The sequence below is a fragment of the Vulpes vulpes genome, chromosome 14 (genome assembly GCF_048418805.1).
Source record: "Vulpes vulpes isolate BD-2025 chromosome 14, VulVul3, whole genome shotgun sequence".
NCBI classification, from domain to species: Eukaryota; Metazoa; Chordata; class Mammalia; order Carnivora; family Canidae; genus Vulpes; species Vulpes vulpes.
The window spans coordinates 122,252,647-122,274,157 of record NC_132793.1 but is presented as its reverse complement, the minus strand read 5'-3'; the positions used below and the strand labels follow the sequence as shown (position 1 = coordinate 122,274,157).

General features: G+C 45.5%; 1 protein-coding gene across 12 annotated transcripts in view; it reads left to right on the top strand.

Moving 5' to 3' along the window:
- TBC1D1 (TBC1 domain family member 1) overlaps positions 1-21,511 on the top strand; it is a 239,216-nt gene that overhangs the window by 169,875 nt on the left and 47,830 nt on the right. For all 12 annotated transcript variants that reach the window (XR_011997210.1, XM_072737884.1, XM_072737885.1 and 9 more), the window contains one exon: positions 18,708-18,893. Coding sequence is in view for 11 of the 12 variants with exons in the window: in XM_072737884.1 (XP_072593985.1) it covers positions 18,708-18,893 (186 nt within the window). In the remaining variant the exon portion in view is untranslated. The remainder of the gene's footprint in view (positions 1-18,707; positions 18,894-21,511) is intronic.

Here is a 21,511-nt window from a genome sequence, read left to right as displayed (position 1 = left end):
TAACTACTCAGATTATACTCTGTGACAAATAACATACACACAGAGGAAGAAATACAAGGACATTTTCTACAGAGGTGTGGGAAGTTGTGATAATAGGTGATATTTTCCCCTTTGTCTTTTTCAATTTTATAATGTGACATTGATAGTAGGAAAAATTAATTTTTGATTAAGAAGGATGTTCAAAATATATTAGTCTCATAGAGGGTTATAATGGAAACACATTCCTGTCTCAGATCATGACGCATAGCAAGTATTCAGATTCTGTTTCTCTTTCTTTAAAGATCTTATTTACTTATTCATAAGAGACACAGAGAGAGAGAGAGACAGAGAGACAGAGACACAGGCAGAGGGAGAAGCAGGCTCCCCGCAGGAAGCCCAATGCGGGACTCGATCTCAGGACTCCGGAATCACGCCCCGAGCCAAAGGCAAGCACTCAACTGCTGAGCCACCCAGGCGTCCCAAGTATTCAGATTCATTGGAAATGGGTCCTGATGATAGAATTAGTTCTCTCTTTTGTGGACTTGAACTACAGACCTCATTTGGTGATTTCCCCCCCTTTTCTGTCTGGAATTATCAAACTTGGCATAACCAGTAATTTGAGCAGAGAAAGTGATAGCCTTAATTTGCAGATACCTAGCCTAAAAGTTAGAGATAAAACTCTTCGTTTGAAGGGCTTTTATTGTGGCCTGTGGGCCACAGTCATCTTTTTTGTGCCTCATCTTTTGGGCCTTTGCCTCACTAGGGCCACACACTACCCACTCACCGTCCCAGGAAGGAGCCTCAATGTCCCTAGCACCTTGTTGTCTAATGATCCTTGAGATTCCAGATTTCTCTAGTTTCAGCAGAAATTTGGAATTAAAGTAACATTAAGAAATTTAAAAGCCCGTGGAATGTTTTTCTCTATATCCGGTAGCTTTAAAGATACCACATTTCATCTCAGATTGCTCTGGCTGTGCAACTAAAAACTTCTCTTTTGGAATTGCATTCGATAGACGAGTCCAAATTGGTATGTTCTATTTCCATATTAATATGGTTTGTTAAAGTTTAAACTCTGTGGTTGACGTCATTTTAAGGTTCCTGATGATATCATGGTTTACTGTTTCTGAAGAAGTCGTATCAGTGATATGAAGATAGGAAACATATCATGGTGTCTGTATTTCATTTTATTATGTTGTTAAATTGAGGCAAAATTGGTAAATTACACATATAAGTGCAATACTATATAACTTAATGTCTGTATTCATTATGAAGCAATCACTTCCAAAAGTCTGGTTACCATCCATCCCCATACGTTCGACCCCTTTTGCCCATTTTCCCTATGCCCTCCCCTCTCCTCCCATTCTGATCACCACCAATCTGTAAATTTGGTTTTAGATTCCACATGAGTGAAGTCATACTCTTGTGTTTGTCTTTCTTCTTCTGACTTCCTTCACTTAGCATAGTACCCTCAAGGTTCATCCAAGTTGTGAGACATGGCGAGATTTCATTCTTTTTTTTTTTTTTTTAAGATTTTATTCATTTATTCACGATAGACATAGAGAGAGAGAGAGGCAGAGATGCAGGCAGAGGGAGAAACAGGCTCCAAACAGGGAGCCCAACGTGGGACCCGATCCCAGGACCCTAGGATCGCACCGTGGGCCAGACAGGCGCCAAACTGCTGAGCATCCCAGGGTTCCCCCTCTTCTTCTTTCTTTTAGTGGCTCAGTGGTACTCCACTGTAATGTATACATCACAACTTCTCTCGCCACTCATCATCAGTGAACACGTAGGTTGCTTCTTTTTCTCGGCTCTTGTAAATATTGCTACTGTGAACAGAAAGAGCACGTGTCTTTTCACATTAGTATGTTTGTATTCTTCAGATGAGTATCCAGAAGTGGAATAGCTGGATCATATGGTAGTTCTATCCTTAACTTTTTGAGGAACCTCCAAACACTTTTTCCAGAGTGGCTGCATTGGTTTATATTCCTGCCAGCGGTGTCCTGAGGGTCCCCCTTTCTCCACATCCTCACCAGTACTTGTTCCTTGTCTTCTTGATAACCATTCTAACTGGTGTGAGGTGTTCACTCACTGTGGTTTTGGTTTGCGTTTCCCTGGGGTTTAGGATGCTGAACATCTTTATATGGTCCTGTTGGCCGTATAAATATCATCTTTGGAAAATTACCTGTTTAGATCCTCTATTCATTTTATAAATCAGATTGTGTTTTGTTGTTGTTAAGTTGTACGAGTCCTTTATATGTTTGGGATATTAACCCCTTGCTGGATATGTGGTTTGCAATATCTTCCATTCAGTGGGTTGCCTTTTCATTTTCTTTTTTAAAGATTTTATTTATTTATTCATGAGAGTACAGAGAGAGAGAGAGAGAGAGAATGGCAGAGACACAGGTAGAGGGAGAAGCAGGCTCCATGCAGGGAGCCTGATGTGGGACTCGATCCCGGGACTCCAGGATCATGCCCTGGGCCAAAGGCAGGCGCTAAACCTCTGAGCCACCCAGGGATCCCTGCCTTTTCATTTTGATGATGATTTCTTCCACGGTGCAGAAGCTTTTTAGTTTGATGTGAAGCTATTGGTTTTTGCTTTTGTTTGCCTTGCCTTTGCAGTGAGATGCACAAAAACATTATTAAGACTGATATCTAGGAGCTTTCTTCTATTTCATACTCCTGTTATGATCCCCTGAGTCTGTGGAGCTCAATACTGTTGACAAGTAAGCTGATTTGGAGCTTTTCATATTAGAAAGAAAAGGAATTCTTAATCCAGTGCTCATTTTACAAATGAGAAGACCAAGGCCCAAAGACCATATGACCTACAGGGGCCTTCATCTGCACTGTATTTAGGAACAGTGTCCAGGGTCAGCACCCCCAGCCTTGGCTGAGTGCAGGGCAGCCTGAATAGGAGCTGTGGAGGTAGGTCGGTCTGGGTCTGGGTACCGGCTACCCTGGTTGCCTCCCACCTCAAGGACTCTGGGCCTGCTACCTGACGTCAGTCCCTGCCTTTGTAACGTGGGGCCGGCAGTAACTGTCTCCCTCCATGAGAGGCAGTATTGCATAACAAATGAGAGCTCAGGCCTGAAGAAGGCAAAAGTGCATGGCCTTGGAAAACCTCAGACCCAGGGAAAGACACCTGTTTCCATGGCAGAGAGACAGGGCTTGGGAATGTTCTGACTGCATGTTTTGGATTGGCATGACCTTTGGGAGGATATCCTGGACTCTCAGATTTTCATTTATACCAAGACTCTTTCCTTGCACACCCACCTTTTCTGAGTTGCCAGAGTTTTAAAAATGGGCCTTTTTTCATTGTCTCAGTCCAGTTCATGGTCCTCTGTTTTGTCAGTCCTGAGGAGAAATAAGGTGAAACTTGGTGCTGATTGGTAACTCCCTTCATGATGAGTATTTTTGCAAATGGCCTCTGGCTCTTGGAGAGAAAAAGTGTCCTGCATAATTTCAGAAAGACATCCACTGGAGAATCCTTGTGAAGCATCCTGGTGAAGAGTATGGATTTAAGAAGAAAAACATTTGAAAATTTTTAGTTGGTAAGAAACACATAAAATTTACCATCTTCATCATTTGTAAGTGTGTAGTTCAATGGTATTAAGTAAATTCACATTTTTGTGCAATGGTTCTACGGAACTTTCTAATCTTGCAAAACTGAAACTCTATACCCATTAAACACCAACTTTTCATTCCCTTTTCCATCTGACTCCTGCCAACTGCCATTCTACTTTCTGTCTTCTGTGAGTTTGACTACTGTGGCCACTTCACATCAGTGGAATGGGGATAGTATTTGTCTTTTTGTGACAGGATTATTTCACTTAATACAGTGCCCTCAAGGTTCATCCAGCATGTGACAAGACTGCCTTCCTTTTTAAGGCTGAATAATATTCCATTCTGTGTGTGTGTGTGGGGGGGGTAGATCTTGTTTATTTCTCTGTCAGTGGATATTTAGATTGTTTGTATCTTCTGGTTATTGTGACTAGGGATGTAGTGAACATGGTTGTGCAAATATCTGCCCAAGATCTTGCCTTCGGTTCTTTTCCATATGTATCTAGAATTGGGATGGCTGGATCACATGGTGATTCTGTTTTTAACCTGGGGGGAGGGGAACCGCCTTATTACTGTTTTCCACAGCAGCTGCACCATTTTTCATTCCTTCCAACAGTGCACAAGTGTTCCGGTTTCTCCTCTGTAGCCTCACCGATAATTGCTTTCTGGGGTTCTTTCGAAGTGGCCACCGTAATGGGTACAAGGTGATTTGCATTCCTTAAATGAGTACTGGTGTTGAGCATCTTTTCATATGCTTATTGGCCATTAGTGTATCATCTTTGGAGAATCGTCTTTTCAAGTCCTTTGCCTGCTTTGTAATTGAATTATTTGTTCTTTTGATGTTGAGTTGAAGAGTATGGATCTTTAAGCCAGACTGGGTTTTGGGCTTCAGTCCTGGCCCTTCCATGTATGAACTGTTGACCAAGGGCGGTTGCCACAGAGTCCTCTACTGTCATGTGGGCTTGATGACAGCACCCACCTCGTGGAGTTAGGGATGTTAGGCTTGCCAGCGAGGACACACCCGAGAGACGGGAGCTACATCAGACTGTAGACAGTCTGTTCCTCATAGGGTTTGGAAGCCACTAAAACCAGCTGCCTTCTCAACCCTCACCACCTTCCCTTCTATCATCCCTGGACTTTTAGGACAAGCAAAGGGATGTTCTTGGGACACCAAGGACTCCACAGCATATGGAGGATACTCACATGGTTAGAAAGAACCTCTCTGAGCCTCCTGGACAGTGTGCAGGGTGTTTGCACCGTGGCTTTAGCTTGTTGGCAAAGTGCATGTCATTACTTGAAGTTAGAGCCAGAGGAGACGTGGGTCCTGCTCCTGCGCCACCCCAGGTACACACCTGAGGCAACAGGCCCCGCCTCACTCACCTCGCCGCTGTCTTTTCTGGATTCAGGGATGGAAAAGCCAGGCATGGGCCAAGAGTGCTGGCAAACATAGGAGACTGGTCTCTCTTCAAACTCCCTCAATGGGGAGAGACAGACGACCAGAATCATTGCAAAGAAAGTCAGAGACATTGCACTCTTTAAAATCATCCCAGCAGAAGGTCCAGAGGATGGGCAGCTTTCCAGATGTCCAGAGGTTGACACGTCTAGTGAGCTGACATCTGGCCAGCTAAGCACACGGTCCCAGGCTCTGGAGGATCGGCTCCTGGCATGCTGACCTTTCTGGAAATTTAAGGTGCCGTTTCTGGGCACAGTACTTGGTTTTCTATGTTGTGCCAAGGTGTTTAGAAAAGTGTCCGTCCTTTGGAGTGGAAATAAGTCTTTACCAAATGACTTTGTTCCATCAGAGCAGCCAATTTTTCTCATTTGTTTTGCGCCATGTGCACACGTAACACCTCTCACTTCTTAGGAACTGTACATGGAAGCTTGGTGTTCTGGGAGGTGCCATGTTCAGTCATGGTCAGTAGACTTTCAGAAAGAAATGTTGTTTAATGAGTTTTTTGGGTGAAGTAAGCTCTGGTAATGTTTAAAGAATTTGCTTACTACAAACAGTTTTCAAAGAACATTTGAACTTGATATGTTCACTTTAACTCATAAACCAGATTGCGTGAAGTCTGTTAGGGTTTTGAATGAACATCAAGGTGCTGACCCTGGAGGGGTGGAAGCCACCGTAGTGATCACACTGTTGGTGTCCACGGTCTCATTGAGGACAAAGCCTGCAATCTTACACAGCGACAACCCAAGCTTCCCAACCTCCGAGCAGATATGGCTGCCAAAGAGAGTGCTGCTTCCTGAGTTGGCTTCCTTCAGGATATGGGCCCTTATAAGGAAGGCAGTGAGGCTGGGGTTTTCCAGGTGGAAAGGTCACCTTTCCACATATAGCCCAGTGAGCAGTGTGTCAAGTTGGGGGAAGAACCAGGGTCACTGTTGTAAACTTCTTGTTTCACAGTGTGGATTTCCCCATCCCCTCTCCCCAGTGAAGCACAAAAAAGTATTTCCTAACTTTTAAGTCATGGGCTTCCTCTCATGGAGTCTGACCTTAGATCATATCCAGATAAGCATTGTGTAATGGGATGGGTGGGGTTCGCATGTTTAGCCACAGATGCATGAGAAGGGGTGAGGGGAAGGGCAGCAGAGTTTGTAGCTGGGGCCCTTAGCATCATCCATCCTTGTCAGCCACCAACTCAGAGTCCTCACTGCAGGACCATTAGGCAAGCAGAACCTCATCGAGCTTCCCTTGCTGCTTGGACAGGTCACCCATGTGTGCCATTAGGACCTTTCCTTCCTCCCTCCTGCCTTGGATTTTTTTTGGGGGGGGAAGGGGGGTGTTGTCCAAGGGTCAGTTGTATTTTCTCTGATTTTATATCAACAGATTGTGTTTATCTCATGTCTCGAGTCTACAGAGTTGTTCTGTTCTCTTCTTTATCATCTTACGCGTGTTCAAGTGATTTTTCACTGGCAGGTGGGCTTATCATGGCCAGCACTGGAGTAGCCCTCCAGGTAATCTGGGGACTTAGAAGCACATGTTTGTTAAGTACCTAGTTGGTGCCCTGGAACAGATGGGGTTGGAAGTACCATTCAAAATCTTCCTGCACAGGGGTACGTCAGGTTGTCCTGCACTGACAAGGAAGCAGGCTATGTGAAGAAGTGGGATAAAAGGTAGACCAGATGACTGTTCACCTCTAAGCCCTATCCCAGGAGCTGGTTTATAAAAGATGCCCCCCAGATAAAATATATAACATGTCACATGGCAGCACAAGTCAGCTGCCTTATTGACATGAATAGCAAGTAACATGGATTCGGAAGGGAGGGTGGCTCTGAGCTGGAGTACCGTGGCACCTTTGCTCAAGCAGCTCTTTCTTCCTGGCGTCCAGGTCTCCTCTTCCCCTGCCAAAAAAAAAAAAAAAAAAAGGTTGTGATTTTTGCCAGTCCATCAAGACTCAAAATACCATCTTATTCCTTCTGGTCATAATAAAGCCTTGTTACCTGTACTTTCATAATTTTTTTCTTAGCTACTGACTGCACTATTTTTTTTAGAGGAAAGTTCTTAGAGGCCCTAAACCCCACACAATCTGATTGCTCTGCCAAAATGGAGTGAAGGGGTAGCGTAGAACTCTTATTTGCTCCTCCTGTGGATTGAGTGTGTACCCTGAAAATTCACATGTTGAAGCTCCAGTACCTAATGTGCTGGTGTTTGGAGGTGGGGCCTTTGGGAGGCAGCTGGGTTTAGAGGAGGCCACGTGGGTCAAGCGTCCACCATGGGATCTGGGATCCATGCCTCATAAGTGAGAGGAGGAGGAGACCAGAGTGTGCACGCACTCTTTGCCACGTAAGGGCATAACAAGAAGGAGGCAAGCCAGGAGAAGGGTGCTGGCACTCTGAATTTGGATTTCCAGCCTCCAGAACTGTGAGAATAAATGTCTGTTGCTGCAGCCACTCAGTCTATGGTTCGTTGTTTCAGCAGCCCCAGCTAAGGCAGCTGCATTCCCCACCCCTCCCCAGCCCCTGACTTTGCTGTCAGCTTCGTGGGGCATAGTTTGAAAGCTCTCATTCCGTGATGCAGCCACTCATACGTGCCGGGTTCAACTCTAACCCCCGCCCCCCCCAGTGCCCTTCACTGTGGTCAGGGGGGATCTGATGGTGAAGATGTTGCTTTCCTCTCTAGGCTTCTAGGAAGACCCCTGAGACTGAGCATACCTTCCTTGCAGGGTGTGGGGCAGGAGCTGTCCTGCCTGGAGGAGGCTCACATGGAGGAGGTGCTGGAAGCTGGGCTGTAAACAGATGAGCTGCTTTTCTGCAGATGGTCAAATATCACGAATTGAGAAATCGTGATCTTAGCTTTTAGTAGTATATTTTTCTGTTTCTGTCGGGTGACTCATCGGTCTATGTTTCTGACTATGTTCATATCTGGAAGTTTTTTGGAAGGAAATTTATTATCATGGTAATAGTGTGGGTAGTTGATCTGGGTCAGAAGGGAGGGATGACTTTCTGAATGCATTTCTTGAGAGAATGGTATTAATTTTATTTCAAACAATTGCCTTTGACAAAGATGAAAAGGAGATTTGGCTGGTGTTTGACAATCAAGATATGTTCTATTTTAGATTTTTACTTAATGTCAGGTTATCCGTTATGGATGGAGTCCTTAATTAATTTGAAATAATTTATTTAAAAGGTAACTCCATTTCCTAGTGTCATATAAGGTGAAACCACCAATTAAGATAAATCTGTGACATTAAGTAAATGGCTAAAAAAAAAAAGGCCAAATTCCAGAGGCCAGGGATTCTTGAACTTCATGGTGCATAGAATTCCAGCTGTTAAAAGCCGGGTCATGGAACACCTGGGTGGCTCAGTGGTTGAGCGTCTGCCTTTCCCCTCAGGGCATGATCCCAGGGTCCTCCAAAGTGGAGTCCCACTTTGGGCTCCCCAGAGGGAGCCTGCTTCTCCCTCTGCCTGTGTCTCTGCCTCTCTCTGTGTCTCTCTCATGAATAAATAAATTAAAATCTTAAAAAAAATAAATAAATAAAATAAAATCCAGGTCACTGGGTCCCACCCCAGAGTCTGTGAACCAGTGGGTCTAAGGTGAGGCCACGACCGATGTTTCTACCAACCAACCAGATGATCCGATGCTGCTGGTCTGGAGACCACACTGTGAGAACTGCTCTCCCACAGGCAGAGTTCATGGCCCAAGTTCTGTGGGTGCTGCCCCCGTGTCTGCTGTGAGGAAGCGGGTCAGGGAGACTGTCCTCCATACCCACTGTGGGGTCCAGGCAGGGTGAGCTTGAGCAGCGGCTGTCCCCTGACGGGTCCTCTTGACAGACATGTCAGGGAGAGCTAACAGTGTAAATGGTGAGTGTCGGATGGGCTGACATCTTTTAAAATCTCCATGTGGATGAGATCAGGGGCCTAAGTAAGAGTAACAGGGTCACTCCCCACGTTAAATACTCACCAGCTCTGAAGCAGAACCCCATGGCTTGTCATTTTTTCACTTCCCTAGAGCTTGTGTCCAGATGACGGTCTTGCTTATCAGCGCAGGAGGCCCTTCACTGCTCAACCTGACCCATTTCTCACCATCTGCGTGTGCTCCCCCGACCCCAGCGTACACCCTTGCCCAGGGTCACGTGGAACCACCTGAAATTCCCAAAGTCATCACGATGTTATATATTTATTTTTTTTTAAAGATTTTATTTATTCATGAGAGACACCGAGAGAGAGAGAGAGAGAGAGAGAGAGAGAGAGAGGCAGAGACACAGGCAGAGGGAGAAGCAGGTGCCACGCAGGGAGCCCAATGCGGGACTCGATCCCAGGACTCCAGGATCACACCCCAGGCCGAAGGCAGGCGCCAAACCGCTGAGCCACACAGGGATCCCCATCGTGGTGTTTTAATTCCTGTATTTCATGCGGCGTGACCTTCGAGGTCGTGCTTCGGGACTTGGCCCTTGACCATTGCCTCCAGCACTGTCCCTCCCCTACCCCCACGAAGGGATCAGAGTGGGACTAGCCCTCCTGGAGGTCAGTCTTCCATGGTGTTCCTGTGAGTGCTGACCGTGTCCCCCACTGTCCAGACGAGGAGGGAGAGAGCACTGGGGTGCGGGGGGCAGTGGGCATGCAGCGGGTGCTGGTGGGCGTCCCGGTGCCTCCTCGCACACGCATGCTGCTGGCACCACCCGGGGGTCTCTTGTGCTGCCAGTGGTGCTTGTCCACCCTGATGTGTCCCAGGACATCACCAGAACCACAGTTTGAAATCCAGTGTTCTGGACGTGGCAATAGGAGAGCAAACTGTGACAGAGCTCAGCATTTTATAGTCCAACAGACCAAATATATGCTCATCTATAACAGTTTTATTGACTTTAATCAAGAAACAAGAGCCCTCGGGATCCCTGGGTGGCGCAGCGGTTTAGCGCTTGCCTTTGGCCCAGGGCGCGATCCTGGAGACCCCGGATCGAATCCCACGTCTGGCTCCTGGTGCATGGAGCCTGCTTCTCCCTCTGCCTGTGTCTCTGCCTCTCTCTCTCTCTGTGACTATCATAAATAAATAAAAATTAAAAAAAAAAAAAAAAAAGAAACAAGAGCCCTGACCTTCAGCCCTCTTGAAAAGTACAGTATCCTTCCCCTTGCAGATGCCAAAACAAATGCAATTTATTTCAAAGGTTAATTTTATCTCGTGCATTAAATATAAAAATTCATCTACAGCATTTTCCTGGCTCTTCTCAAGCTTTTATGCAGGCCTTAGGTTTCCTAGGCACCACCTTCCCCACCGCTGGGGAGGAACCAAGCTCCGGGTGCCTCTGCTCTCAGCAGTGCAGGTGGGGGTGCGGGCTGACCGAGTGCCAGGAGCGCCCCTGTCCACCTTTCCTTCAGTCCTGTGCCCTCTGCCTGGCCCTGCCCTGCGCTTCCACCACCACGGCGCCCGCCCTGCAGTTCCTCGGAGCTGACCTCACAACCCCGGAGCAAGTGGGATTCAGGGCTTTGGGCTTCCTTGACCCCAAGTCCTCTTCATAGAGTCTTGGAGACTTCCCACAAATAGTTAATTTAGAAGGGTGTAGGGACAGAGACCTGGAAGAACCAAGAACCTTGCTTCTCTTTCTAGTTTTTTTTTTTTTTTAAGATTTTATCTATTCATGAGAGACACACAGACAGAGGCAGAGACACAGGCAGAGGGAGAAGCAAGCAGGCTCCCCGCAGGGAGCCCGATGCGGGACTCGATTCCAGGACCCCGGGATCACACCCTGAGCTGAAGGCAGATGCTCAACCGCTGAGCCACCCAGGCGTCCCCTCTTTCTAGTCTCTGCATAGCTTAATAAAATGTGTGTGCCCAGCTCCCCAGCCCTTACCGTGCCCTCCCCTTGCACCCCACTCCAGAGTTAGGCTCGCTAGCCTGTCTTCACAGCTCCCCGCGCCCAGCACTGGTTCACATGGTTTTATACCAGCCCGTCGTCTGACCCGCCGAGCTGTGCGTTCCCCGACAGCCGTGGTATCTTCCCAGTGCTGAGGAATGCGTAAGTGCCATACATCTTCCCAAAGGCTCTGAAAACCTCACATCTCTCGTGATTCCCAATTCCTTACTCATTAATACAGAAGTTAACCGTTCAGTGCTTTCTGTAATCTGGGCTCAACCACTCCTGGCTCGTTTTCTCTCTCACACACACACACACACACACACACACACACACACACACGCCTCTGCTCATTAGCCGAAATGGGTCATTGGAGGAGTCATTGAGAGTCGCCTGGGCACCTGCTTTATGCCGCCCCGTTTACTTGAAATGCCTCCCATCATTTCCATCTGTGTGACTTTTCCTTGTCCTTTAGGAAGGATCGCCGCTTCCAAAAACTGGTCCTGATGATGGTGATAAGAATGGCAGTTGCCATTTTATTGAACACTTGCTATGTGCCAGGCTTGTATTTTCCACACATTTACCTATTTAACCACACACACACACACACAACTCCACACGGTATAGATACTCTTACGCAGATTGTGCAGACGAGGGAACAGATGTAAAGCGTCAAACCACATGTTTGCGGTTGAGTAGGTTAGTGGTGGAGCTGGGATTTGACCCCGGATGTTGTGACCCCCACCACAGGTCATGCTCTTGACCTGATAGACAGGAGAGATTTCATTTTTCTTTGAATTTCTAGAACACTTTCTTTGTATTTCCCAGCGGCCAAGTACTTCTCCCAATCACCCTGTCGAAACTTGAGGGATTATGTCCCACTCATGTCTGGATTTCTAGAAGGCATGTGGCAGAGACTTCTTTCTACCAAATGTTATTATTTTTTTTAAATCCCATTTTCCTGGGGCACCTGGGTGGCTCAGTGGCTGAGCATCTGCCTTTGGGTTCGGTCGTGATTCTGGGGTCCTGGTATTGAGTCCCGCATCAGGCTCCCTGCATGGAGCCTGCTTCTCCCTCCCTCTCTCTCTCTCTCTCTCTGTCTCTCATGAATAAGTACATAAAATCTTAAAAAAAAAAAAAATCTTGTCCTCTATCCTCATCCCTTGGTAACAACTGTTTTACTCTCTTTTTTTAAATGCATTTTTAAAAATTTTTAAGTTTTTATTTAAATTCCAGAGTGGTCCATGAATAAATAAATAAAGTATTTAAAATAAATCCCATTTTCCTGTGGCTGGACCATTCTATAATGCAACTGTAGAAAATAACAAGGTTCTTTATTATAATTATTACTATTTTCCATAAAACATCCAAAGAAGTCCCAGTTGGATATAGAGCAGCCCTGGGTAAATGAATCCTTTTGGCGACTGTTCCACGTGTCTCTGCTCTTCCCTGGGCACAGGGCAGAGCCGGGAACACAGACGTCTCTGCGCTCTCGGCAGCTCCGTCCTGTTGTCCTGTCGTAGGAGAGGTAAAGTTGTTCATGCTCTGTAAATAGTTTGACAGCATTCACAGAGGACTGCCTGTTCCTTCCTGAAATCCACACGGCTATTTTACTCTTTTTTTTTTTTTTTTAAAGAAATTTTCTTCAGCTGTTGGTAACAACAGATGCTGCAGACGCTAATCCCTGTTGTTGACTTTTCTCTAGAGGCTTATTGTTCAGTTTTAGTTCTCATTTCCAAAATCTATTGGTGTTGTTAAAACAGAGGTTTCAGAATAACTGGAATCTTAAACATTTCTTCTTCTTTTGACGTGGGACATCAGGATTCTTGAAATGGAGAGAGTTATAAAAATGCTTCGAAAGCCAGAACGTCGAGAGAATAAGGGCCTATGCCTTGATGTTTTTTTCCCCAGATCTCCCCTTTCTTACAAGGCACTTAACATGTGACTTAATGCCATGTCTATAAAAGGTGGAGAAACTGCAGTTCCAACCTGATACAAGTTTGTGAAAGTACCAGCCAGGGGTCCTGTGTTCCATACTCGACGGGCAGAAGCCGGACAGCTGGGGGGCTGTGTGCGTGCTCCTTTTTCTCCTGCCCTGTCCCAGCACCAACTGTGTTCATACCAATGATGCAAAGTCATGCTCTTCCCCACGCATCTGTGGCAGAGAGAGAGAAGAATGTAGCAGCAGCGTTTCAGGAGAACAGTTTGGCAGCTAAAATATTGACACCCCAACATAGATCAGATTTACGACCCCGTTGAGAATGTCACAGCAAGGATTTCAGTGGAGGCAGTTGTCTCTCAGGACTCCTGAATTGTGGCTGGCTTTAAAATTCCCAGAACCCATAGAAACCTATGGTTTCTGAAAGGCTCTGTAATTTAAGCGTGCTACGTCCTGTCATTAAAGGACATGTGAGAATAGTAAAGTCTGATCCTAGGCTAACGTGCTATTGCGGCTGCTGGGTTTTGTGGCCCTGCAGACTTTATAAGTATGTTGTCTGTAAGTGCCTGGGGGCTCCACCTTTGGGGTGGTCAGAGGTGAGTATCATTTCCCACACTTTGTACCAAGGGACTGGAACCCCAAAGGTATATGTGTTTCCAGAGGTTTCCAAAGAGGGACTGCCAAGCTGGCCTGGGGGTGGAGGAGCCATACCATACTCGTACCCCATCAGCCTCTGTGCAGCAGCCTCTCAGCAAGAGCATAGGTTGGGGAAGGAAGCCGGATCCTCAGGGTTACTCTGAAGAATGTTAGAAACATCTAAGGAGCCTCTCTTAGACCACGTAACACCTCACATCCCAGGCACATTTAAGGGATTCTATATAAATACCGGTGCGAATGGCTTAGGAATTATCCAAGTTAACGCACATATTTGTTATTTAGAATAAGGTTCTCAGCTGGCAGCTGACCAACATCTTCATATTATCCTCACCCAGAACCTGTCCCTCCACTCGACCCCCTGCATGTTGAGTTCACGTCTCACCAGACTGTACCCCAAGCTCAAGTGTGCGTGTCCCCGTGAAAGAGGGCTAGTAGAAAGCTGTGCCCTGGGACAAATCTGGATCTTTTAGCACTGACACGGAAACAGCCCCCTTGGATTTATTTAGCCAGGCCACATTTAGAACAAACCAATATTTGTCCCCCTTTCATAAATTAAGCAATTTTGCAACTAGGCTTCTCTTAATATGAACAAAGGATAATGTATTTAAAAGCTGTTCATTATAAACTGGAACAATGATAATTGTTATCACATAACATGAATTTGGGTGAAGGGGATGTATTTTTCCCCCTACCAGAGTTTGGGAGAAGAATAAGTAATGGATTTTTAAAATTCTAAGTGGGGGTTCTCGCTGGGGTGATTTTTGTCCTCTCCCTCCTCCTCAGGGGGCAGTTAGCAACATCAAGGCATTTTTGGTGGTCACTACTGGAGTGGGTACTGTCCTCTGGCAGGTGGTGCCTGGGGAACCCTAAATACTCTCAAATGCACAGAACAGTCCCCCACGACAAAGAATTACCCAGCCTAAAATGTCAGTAGTGCTGAGAAGTTGAGAAAACCCTGCTGTGAACTGTTAGGTTTATTCGGTGACCTTTACAGCAGATTAGCTTTTATTTCGTGAATTCAGAGGTGAAGTTAACACTAGTACTCGTGATCCTTCTTTGTGTTCCGCACTTGGCCTTGGCACCCTGGCCAAGGTCGGGACAAGCTCTGGCCATGTGTGAACGCCTCGACTCAGGTAGCCGACAAGAGCGCCTGCACGGTATTCTCGTGGCAGCAGTGAAGGGGAATGAAGAGGTGACTTGCTGAGTACAGAGGGTTGCACGAGGGAATGAAGAGTAGAGCTGCAGTGTAGAGCCCCAGAATGTGCCCTGAGGACCAGCAGCGGCCGCAACCCCAGAGAGCTTGCTAGAAATGCAGATGCTCAGGCTCCACAAAGACCTACTGAATCAAAATCTGGATTTTAGCAAGATCCCCACGTGATGCTTGCACATCTAGGAGTTAGAGAAGCACTGGGTAAGCATTTTGTACTTCGTGTGGTGGCCTGGACTCTTCCTAGCTCTGACCTTGATCAGGTTACAAAACCTCAGTGCACCTTAGTTGTTTTGGCTATAAAATGAGGATGACAGTGTCACCTGTTTCATGGGGGTGATCATGAGCATCAGACAAGCTGATTTGTGTCAAGGCCTCACAGTAAATGCTTAACAAACTGAGCTGCAATCAATAATAAAAAGTAGGGGCAGCCTCGGTGGCTCAGCGGTTTAGCGCCGCCTTCGGCCCAGGGTGTGATCCTGGAGACCCGGGATCGAGTCCCGCGTTGGGCTCCCTGCATGGAGCCTGCTTCTCCCTCTGCCTGTGCCTCTCTCTCTCTGTGTATGTGTCTTTCATGACTAAATAAATCTTTTAAAAAAATAATAATAAAAAGTAGGCATAAGTAGAGAACGTTAGGGAGGCAACACATGTCATCATCACCAACAAAGCCTGTACTCCTTGCTGATCTAATTCTTCTGAATAAGAAAATAGCAAACACTGGAGCGTCCTCAGACTCTGGTTTTGTCAGAAACCCAAGTGGCAGAGAGTAATGGATCTGGGGACCAAGCAGCCTCAACTCCCAGATGCGTTCCATCAGCCCAGCCTGGGTTACCCTTGCTCTGTTCATTACGTTGCAGGATTTGAAAGTAACATAGAGGGAATTTTCAAGACACACCAGAGAAGAGAGGGCGGTGGTGAAGAGGAGGGATGAGGTTGGAGACAGGATGCGAGGTGACATGAGCCCTTGACTGATGAGCAGGGCTTTAGGGTGAGGAAGAATGTCCAGACTGCACCTTGTGCCCTGTCACCGGGGTGGGTCCCTGGCTGTCTCCTGTGCGCACCTGCCCAAGGTGAGTCGGTCTCCCCTCGATCGCTTTTGGGAAACGAGACCCTTGCCAGCCAGTGGGGATGTAAATCCTTCAGCGTGAGATGAAGCAGAACTTGAATCACCACCGCAGTGTCCAGCAGAGTTTCAGCAGCCAGGATGGTAAAAGAGAAAAGGGAAGAGCTCAGACGGAAGGCTGCAGACTGCAGAGTAAGATTGAATAAGAAAACGGACAAATGCCTTCTGAAAGAAGGATCAACTTTAGCTATAGCGTATTCAGGACCAACTAATGCTAAGTACACAAGTTTGGGGAGATTGGTTTGTCTTCTGAGTGTTTTGCAGAACATCTTGCAGTCTTTGACTTAAATTGGAACAGATTCTCATTACTTTTCCTCAGTTGATTATAAAAATGACGTTTTTATTGTCACGAATTTTGAAAATACAGAGAACAGCAGGCACACCCAAACCAGGCACCCATCTGTCTCTCTTCAGCAGTATCTGCCAAGCACCTGCTGGGTGGCTGGGGCTGTGCTGGTTGCCAGGTAAACCCTCACTAACAAGGTGGCCTGTCTTGCCTCAGAGCTTACAGTTGAGAGGCTAAAACTTTTTTTTTTAAGATTTTATTTATTCATGAGACACACAGAGAGAGAGAGGCAGAGACAAGGCAGAGGGAGAAGCAGGGTTCATGCAGGGAGCCCGACGTGGGACTCGATCCCGGGACTCCAGGATCAGGCCCTGGGCTGAAGGCAGGCACTAAACTGCTGAGCCACCCAGGTGTCCCTGAGAGGCTAAATTTTGGTGTGTTTCTTTCCAGTATTTTTTTTTTCTGTGCTGTTAAAGACTATGTAATAACAAACAATAAGAGCTAATGTTCGCTGTATATTTACTGTGTGTTCGACTCTGTTTCAGGTACTTTGTATGATGCGTATTAATCCATGTAACACTTATTTAAAAAAAGATTTATTTTAGAGAGAAGGCATACAAGCAGGGGGAGGGAAAGGGACAAACAGACTCTGCTGAGCGCAGAGCCCACTCTCTCTACCAAGTGGGGCCCACCCTCTCTACCATGGGATCATGACTTGAGCTGAGATTGAGAGTGGACGCTTAACTTACTGAGCCACCTTGTAACACTTCTGTGAGGGAGGTGCTGTTATTCCTGTTTGACAGATGAGAAACTGAGGCATTAAAGGGCTAAGCAACTTGTCGAATCACAAAACCAAAAAATGCAGAGTCTTGATTAAAACCCAGGCAGCCTGGCTCCAGAGGCTGACTTTACTTACCGAATGGTCCTGCTTCTCATAATAATTTTAAGATTGACATCATCCAATACAGACAACTGTGATTCCTGCTTTTATACTGACCATTACACATGAGTATCCTCCAAAAGGAAGAATTTAATTTATTCATTCATTTAATAGGATCATAATAAATTGACATAGATAGAAATGTGATAAGCATTTAAATACTTACAGAGACAACAAAGCATTCTTAATTCTCATCATAATTTTTTTTAATCCAGTAACTTTTAATAGGAGTTAAATGGACAAGTCACTTTAGGAAATGAAACGTTTGGTACCTTGTGTTTGATTTCATAGATTTTGTAGCAGGAAATCAAACCCACCTTTAGATAATAAGGAGTCAACGTTGAAACTGTTCTGTTCTGGAAATTATAACATGGAATTTTGTTGGAACTGTACACTGGAAGAGATTGTATGTTGTGTTCTGGGTGGTTGTATGATTCAGGTTGTCTGTGAAAGGCTGTTCACAGAGCGTGTTAGGACCGTGATTTTTATTTAGGTTCAGTTTAGAGAGAAGTTCCCAAGAATACATTGCCTTAAGTGAGGCCCACTCATATAGGAACTTCTGCTGTTCGTAGCTAGTTTCAGAGTAAGCAGGTGGGATGTTCTTTCTGCATGTCTGTGAGGTATTTGTGAGAACAGCACTGTGTACTAGCAACGTGGGGCCTGCAGTTGAGAAAGGTACTCAACTAATAAACAGGAATCTGAAAATTGATGACATAGGAAACATTTGAATTACAGGGATATCTAGCAGAAAGCATGGACTTCCAGTCAGAGAGACATTAGTTGGGATCCCAACACACCTGCTTGTTCACTGTCTGAACCTGGGCAACTTACTCTGCTTCTCTGAACCTTTGTTTTTTCTCTTCAGGCTAATCCCTGTCTTCTGGCATTGTCATCAGGATTAAATGAGTCTCTCTATAGAAAACACCTGGCATGGTGCCCAGCACTTGGTAGAGGACCCTTTAATGGTCACTGTTATTATTGGCTAGTAAATACGCTTTAATCTTCTTCCAGAATACCTAGTCTTATAGCTTAGTGGTTAAGAATGCACGTGGAAGCCAGCCTTCATGGGCCCCTACCCTTCCTAGCTGTGTAACATTGGGCAGGTGTCAAATGTACTTAGGTTTGCTTTTCTTTAAAACTGAATAGTTATAGTAGCTACATCTTAGAGTGGTTGAATGTTAAATAAACTAGTATCCATAGAGCCCTCAGAACAAGCTGGTACAGAGTGAGCACTCTGAATGTTTGCCATTACCAATAATACAATCATCAACTCAGAAGAAAATAGAAATATTGCACCTTTAAAAGTAGACATCTTTGAGCGTTTCCTCAGCTCTTACAGCTTTTGCTTGCTATTTGATGTATAATTTGATGGTTGTGGCTCAATTGATTTCAATGCATATTAAAACTTGAATTTTAAATCTGGTGATATCATTTCATAGTTTCTGAATGGACAGAAATTTTCTGATTTGACACTATGTTTAAATTTGTATTGAAAGGGATGCCTGGATGGCTCAGTGGTTGAGCATCTGTCTTTGGCTCAGGGCGTGATCCCGGGGTCCTGGGATTGAGTCCCACATCGGGCTCCCTGCGTGGAGCCTGGTTCTCCCTCTGCCTGTGTCTCTGCCTCTCTCTGTGTTTCTTGTGAATAATTAAATAAAATCTTTTTTAAAAAAATTAATTTGTACTGAAACAAAAATGACCGTTCTGAAATGTCCTTTTCCATCCCCAGATTATTCGGAACTTGGGGAGCATCCGCCACGATCTCCTTTAGAACCAGTTTGTGAGGATGGACCCTCTGGCCCTGTCCCAGAAGAAAAGAAAAGGACATCTCGCGAGCTTCGAGAGTTATGGCAAAAGGCTATTCTGCAACAGATTCTACTCCTCAGAATGGAGAAAGAAAATCAGAAGCTGCAAGGTTGGTTTGCCATTCTCTTAGAATGAACAGGCCTGATCATTTTTCTTGGCTCTGAAGCGAATCACATCAGACCACAAGTAGGCTGTCTTTAAAAAGAAAAAAAAAGCAAGCTTCTCTCTCTCTCTCTCTCTCTCTCTATATATATATATGTATATATATCTGTTTACTTTCCCAAAGTCAAGTTAACACTTTTCACTTTCTGAAGAGTTAATGATAATCTCACCAACCATATGAAATTACTCCTGTATGGTCATTTTAGCATACTGTCTAGAACTTCAAAGAGGCAACCTTCAGATGTAAGCTTCAACCCTCAGAAGAGTGTTTTTTGTTTTGTGTTTTCTCTCTTTCCCCCCCTACTTTGCCGTCAGCCACGGTCTGTGCTTGGCTGGTGAGGTGTGAGCTAATCCTACACAAGTCATTTAAGTCTGTAACCTGTATGTGCATTTTTAGTGGGTTGCAGGTAATCTGAAGAGGATTAAGCTTTTTTTTTTTTTTTTTTTAAGATTTTATTTATTTATGCATGAGAGACAGAGAGATGCAGAGACCTAGACAGAGAAGCAGACTCCCTGCAAGGAGCCTGATGCGGGACTTGATCCCTGATTCCGGAATCATACCGTGAGCCAATGGCAGATGTTCAACCACTGAGCCACCCAGGTGTCCCTGAAGAGGATTAAGCTTTAGTGTTAGCTGAGTTTTACCTGAACCATTACCAACCTTTCCTATAGGAAAGGAGTTTAGACTCCTATAGACTCGTTTAATGCTCCTGACAGAAGGCAGGTGTTAGCCTGAAGAAGAAACTGAGGCTCAGACCAGCCACATTCTTGCCGGGGGTTATGTCAGTATGAAAATAAGACATGAACTTGGAAAGTTTAGATGTTGTTCATTTCCTGTTTCTGTACTGTTGCTTTAACCAAAAAAAAAAAAATATTATTTTCATAGTAGCTAAGAAGCTAAGTGGGCGGTATAATGGAAAGAACATGGGTCTTGGAGTATAGAGAGCTGGCTGGATATAAAATAATGGCCATTCTGATCAGGAAGTCTGAACGTGCTTGTTCAGAGGGAGGCTGTGCAGAGTTGTGCCACCATGGCCCAAAGCAGTTTTGCAATTAGGCTACATTTCATTGAACTTACTTCTCAACTGTGGATCTTCCACCTTTTATCTTGATATCTGTATAGAGGTGAAGGGTATTAAGACACCAAATCTGATGAATAAGGTTCATAGTCCAAAAAAGTATGTCATCTTTGACCAAAACATGAAGTTAGATACAAAGTAATAAGACTTTTTAAAAAGATTTTATTTATTTATATATGAGAGACCAGAGAGAGAGAGAGAGAGGCAGAGACACAGGCAGAGGGAGAAGCAGGCTCCATGCAGGGAGCCCGATGCGGGACTCGATCCCGGGTCTCCAGGATCATGCCCTGGGCTGAAGGTGGTGCTAAACCGCTGAGCCACCTGGGCTGCCCAATAAGACCTTTTGATATGAAAGTGGTTTAGTGGTTGGAATGGGCTACTTATGGATACAGTGGGCTCTCCTCCGTACCTGGTAATGAGGCTGGGCAACGGCTCAACCCCTGAAGTGGCCGTGGAAGGGGTGCCACAGTGGGGGGACTTCACCGCAGCGATGGCTATTTTCTCCAACTCTGTTTTTCTACCATTTTCTTGTGTGTTCTTGAAGGCAATTCCAAAAGCAGATGTCTAAATAAATCTTTAGAAAAATAAATAAAAGCAGATGTCTACAAGAGCTCTGACTGTGATGGCATCATTGAGTGTGCCATCAGCTGAATGACCGCTCTGGACTGCAGCACTCACGTTCGTGTGTCTGTTGGTTGGGATTTTTGTTGAAAAGCACAGAGGCAGTTATCTTCCTCATGTAGATCATAAATCCTAATACGTATCCTGACTAACCTTCTTAGAAATGACAGCCATGGAAAATCGGAGCGTAGCTGTAAAGTGGGAATGGCGCTGGCTTCTTGGGAGGAATCTTGACTGCAGTTGATGAGACAAGATCAGTCTGCCGCAGAAGCACAGCCCCTGTAAAGCTGCGTACATGATGACTAGGCAAACCAGGATGAACAGGGAAGAGCTTTGTAGGGTTACCTGGAACACCCTGCCAGGTGTCACGTTCAGTTCACTGGCCCTTGCCCCCACTTTCTTGCTGTTTCCTCATTCCACCTGGCAGTGGTCAGTCTTGTGTGGTCTTTCATTCTTGCTGTCTGAATTCATTTCTCTTCTTAGCTCTGTAAAGTTCAGCATGTTTACCTTTGTGGTGAAAGCATAATAAATTTCCTTAATAGAGTTTAGGAAGCGTGGTTTCAGTGCATGCAGTACCTTTGTTGCTGAGAAGCTTAATCATCAAAAGAGCCTGACCACGAATTGCCTAGAAAACATTTAATAAGCTTTGTTGGGGTGGGATGGGGGCAGAACTTTCTCATTAAATCCAGAAGCAAGGGGTACCTGGGTGACTGGGTCAGTTGAGCATCTGACTTTTGGTTTTAGCTCAGGTAGTTGATCTCGGGGTTTGGGCTCAAGCCCCGTGTCCAGCTCCACTGTTGGCACGGAGTCTGCTTGGAACTCTCTCTCCCTCTCCCTCCCTTGCTTACTTACACTTGCTTGCTGT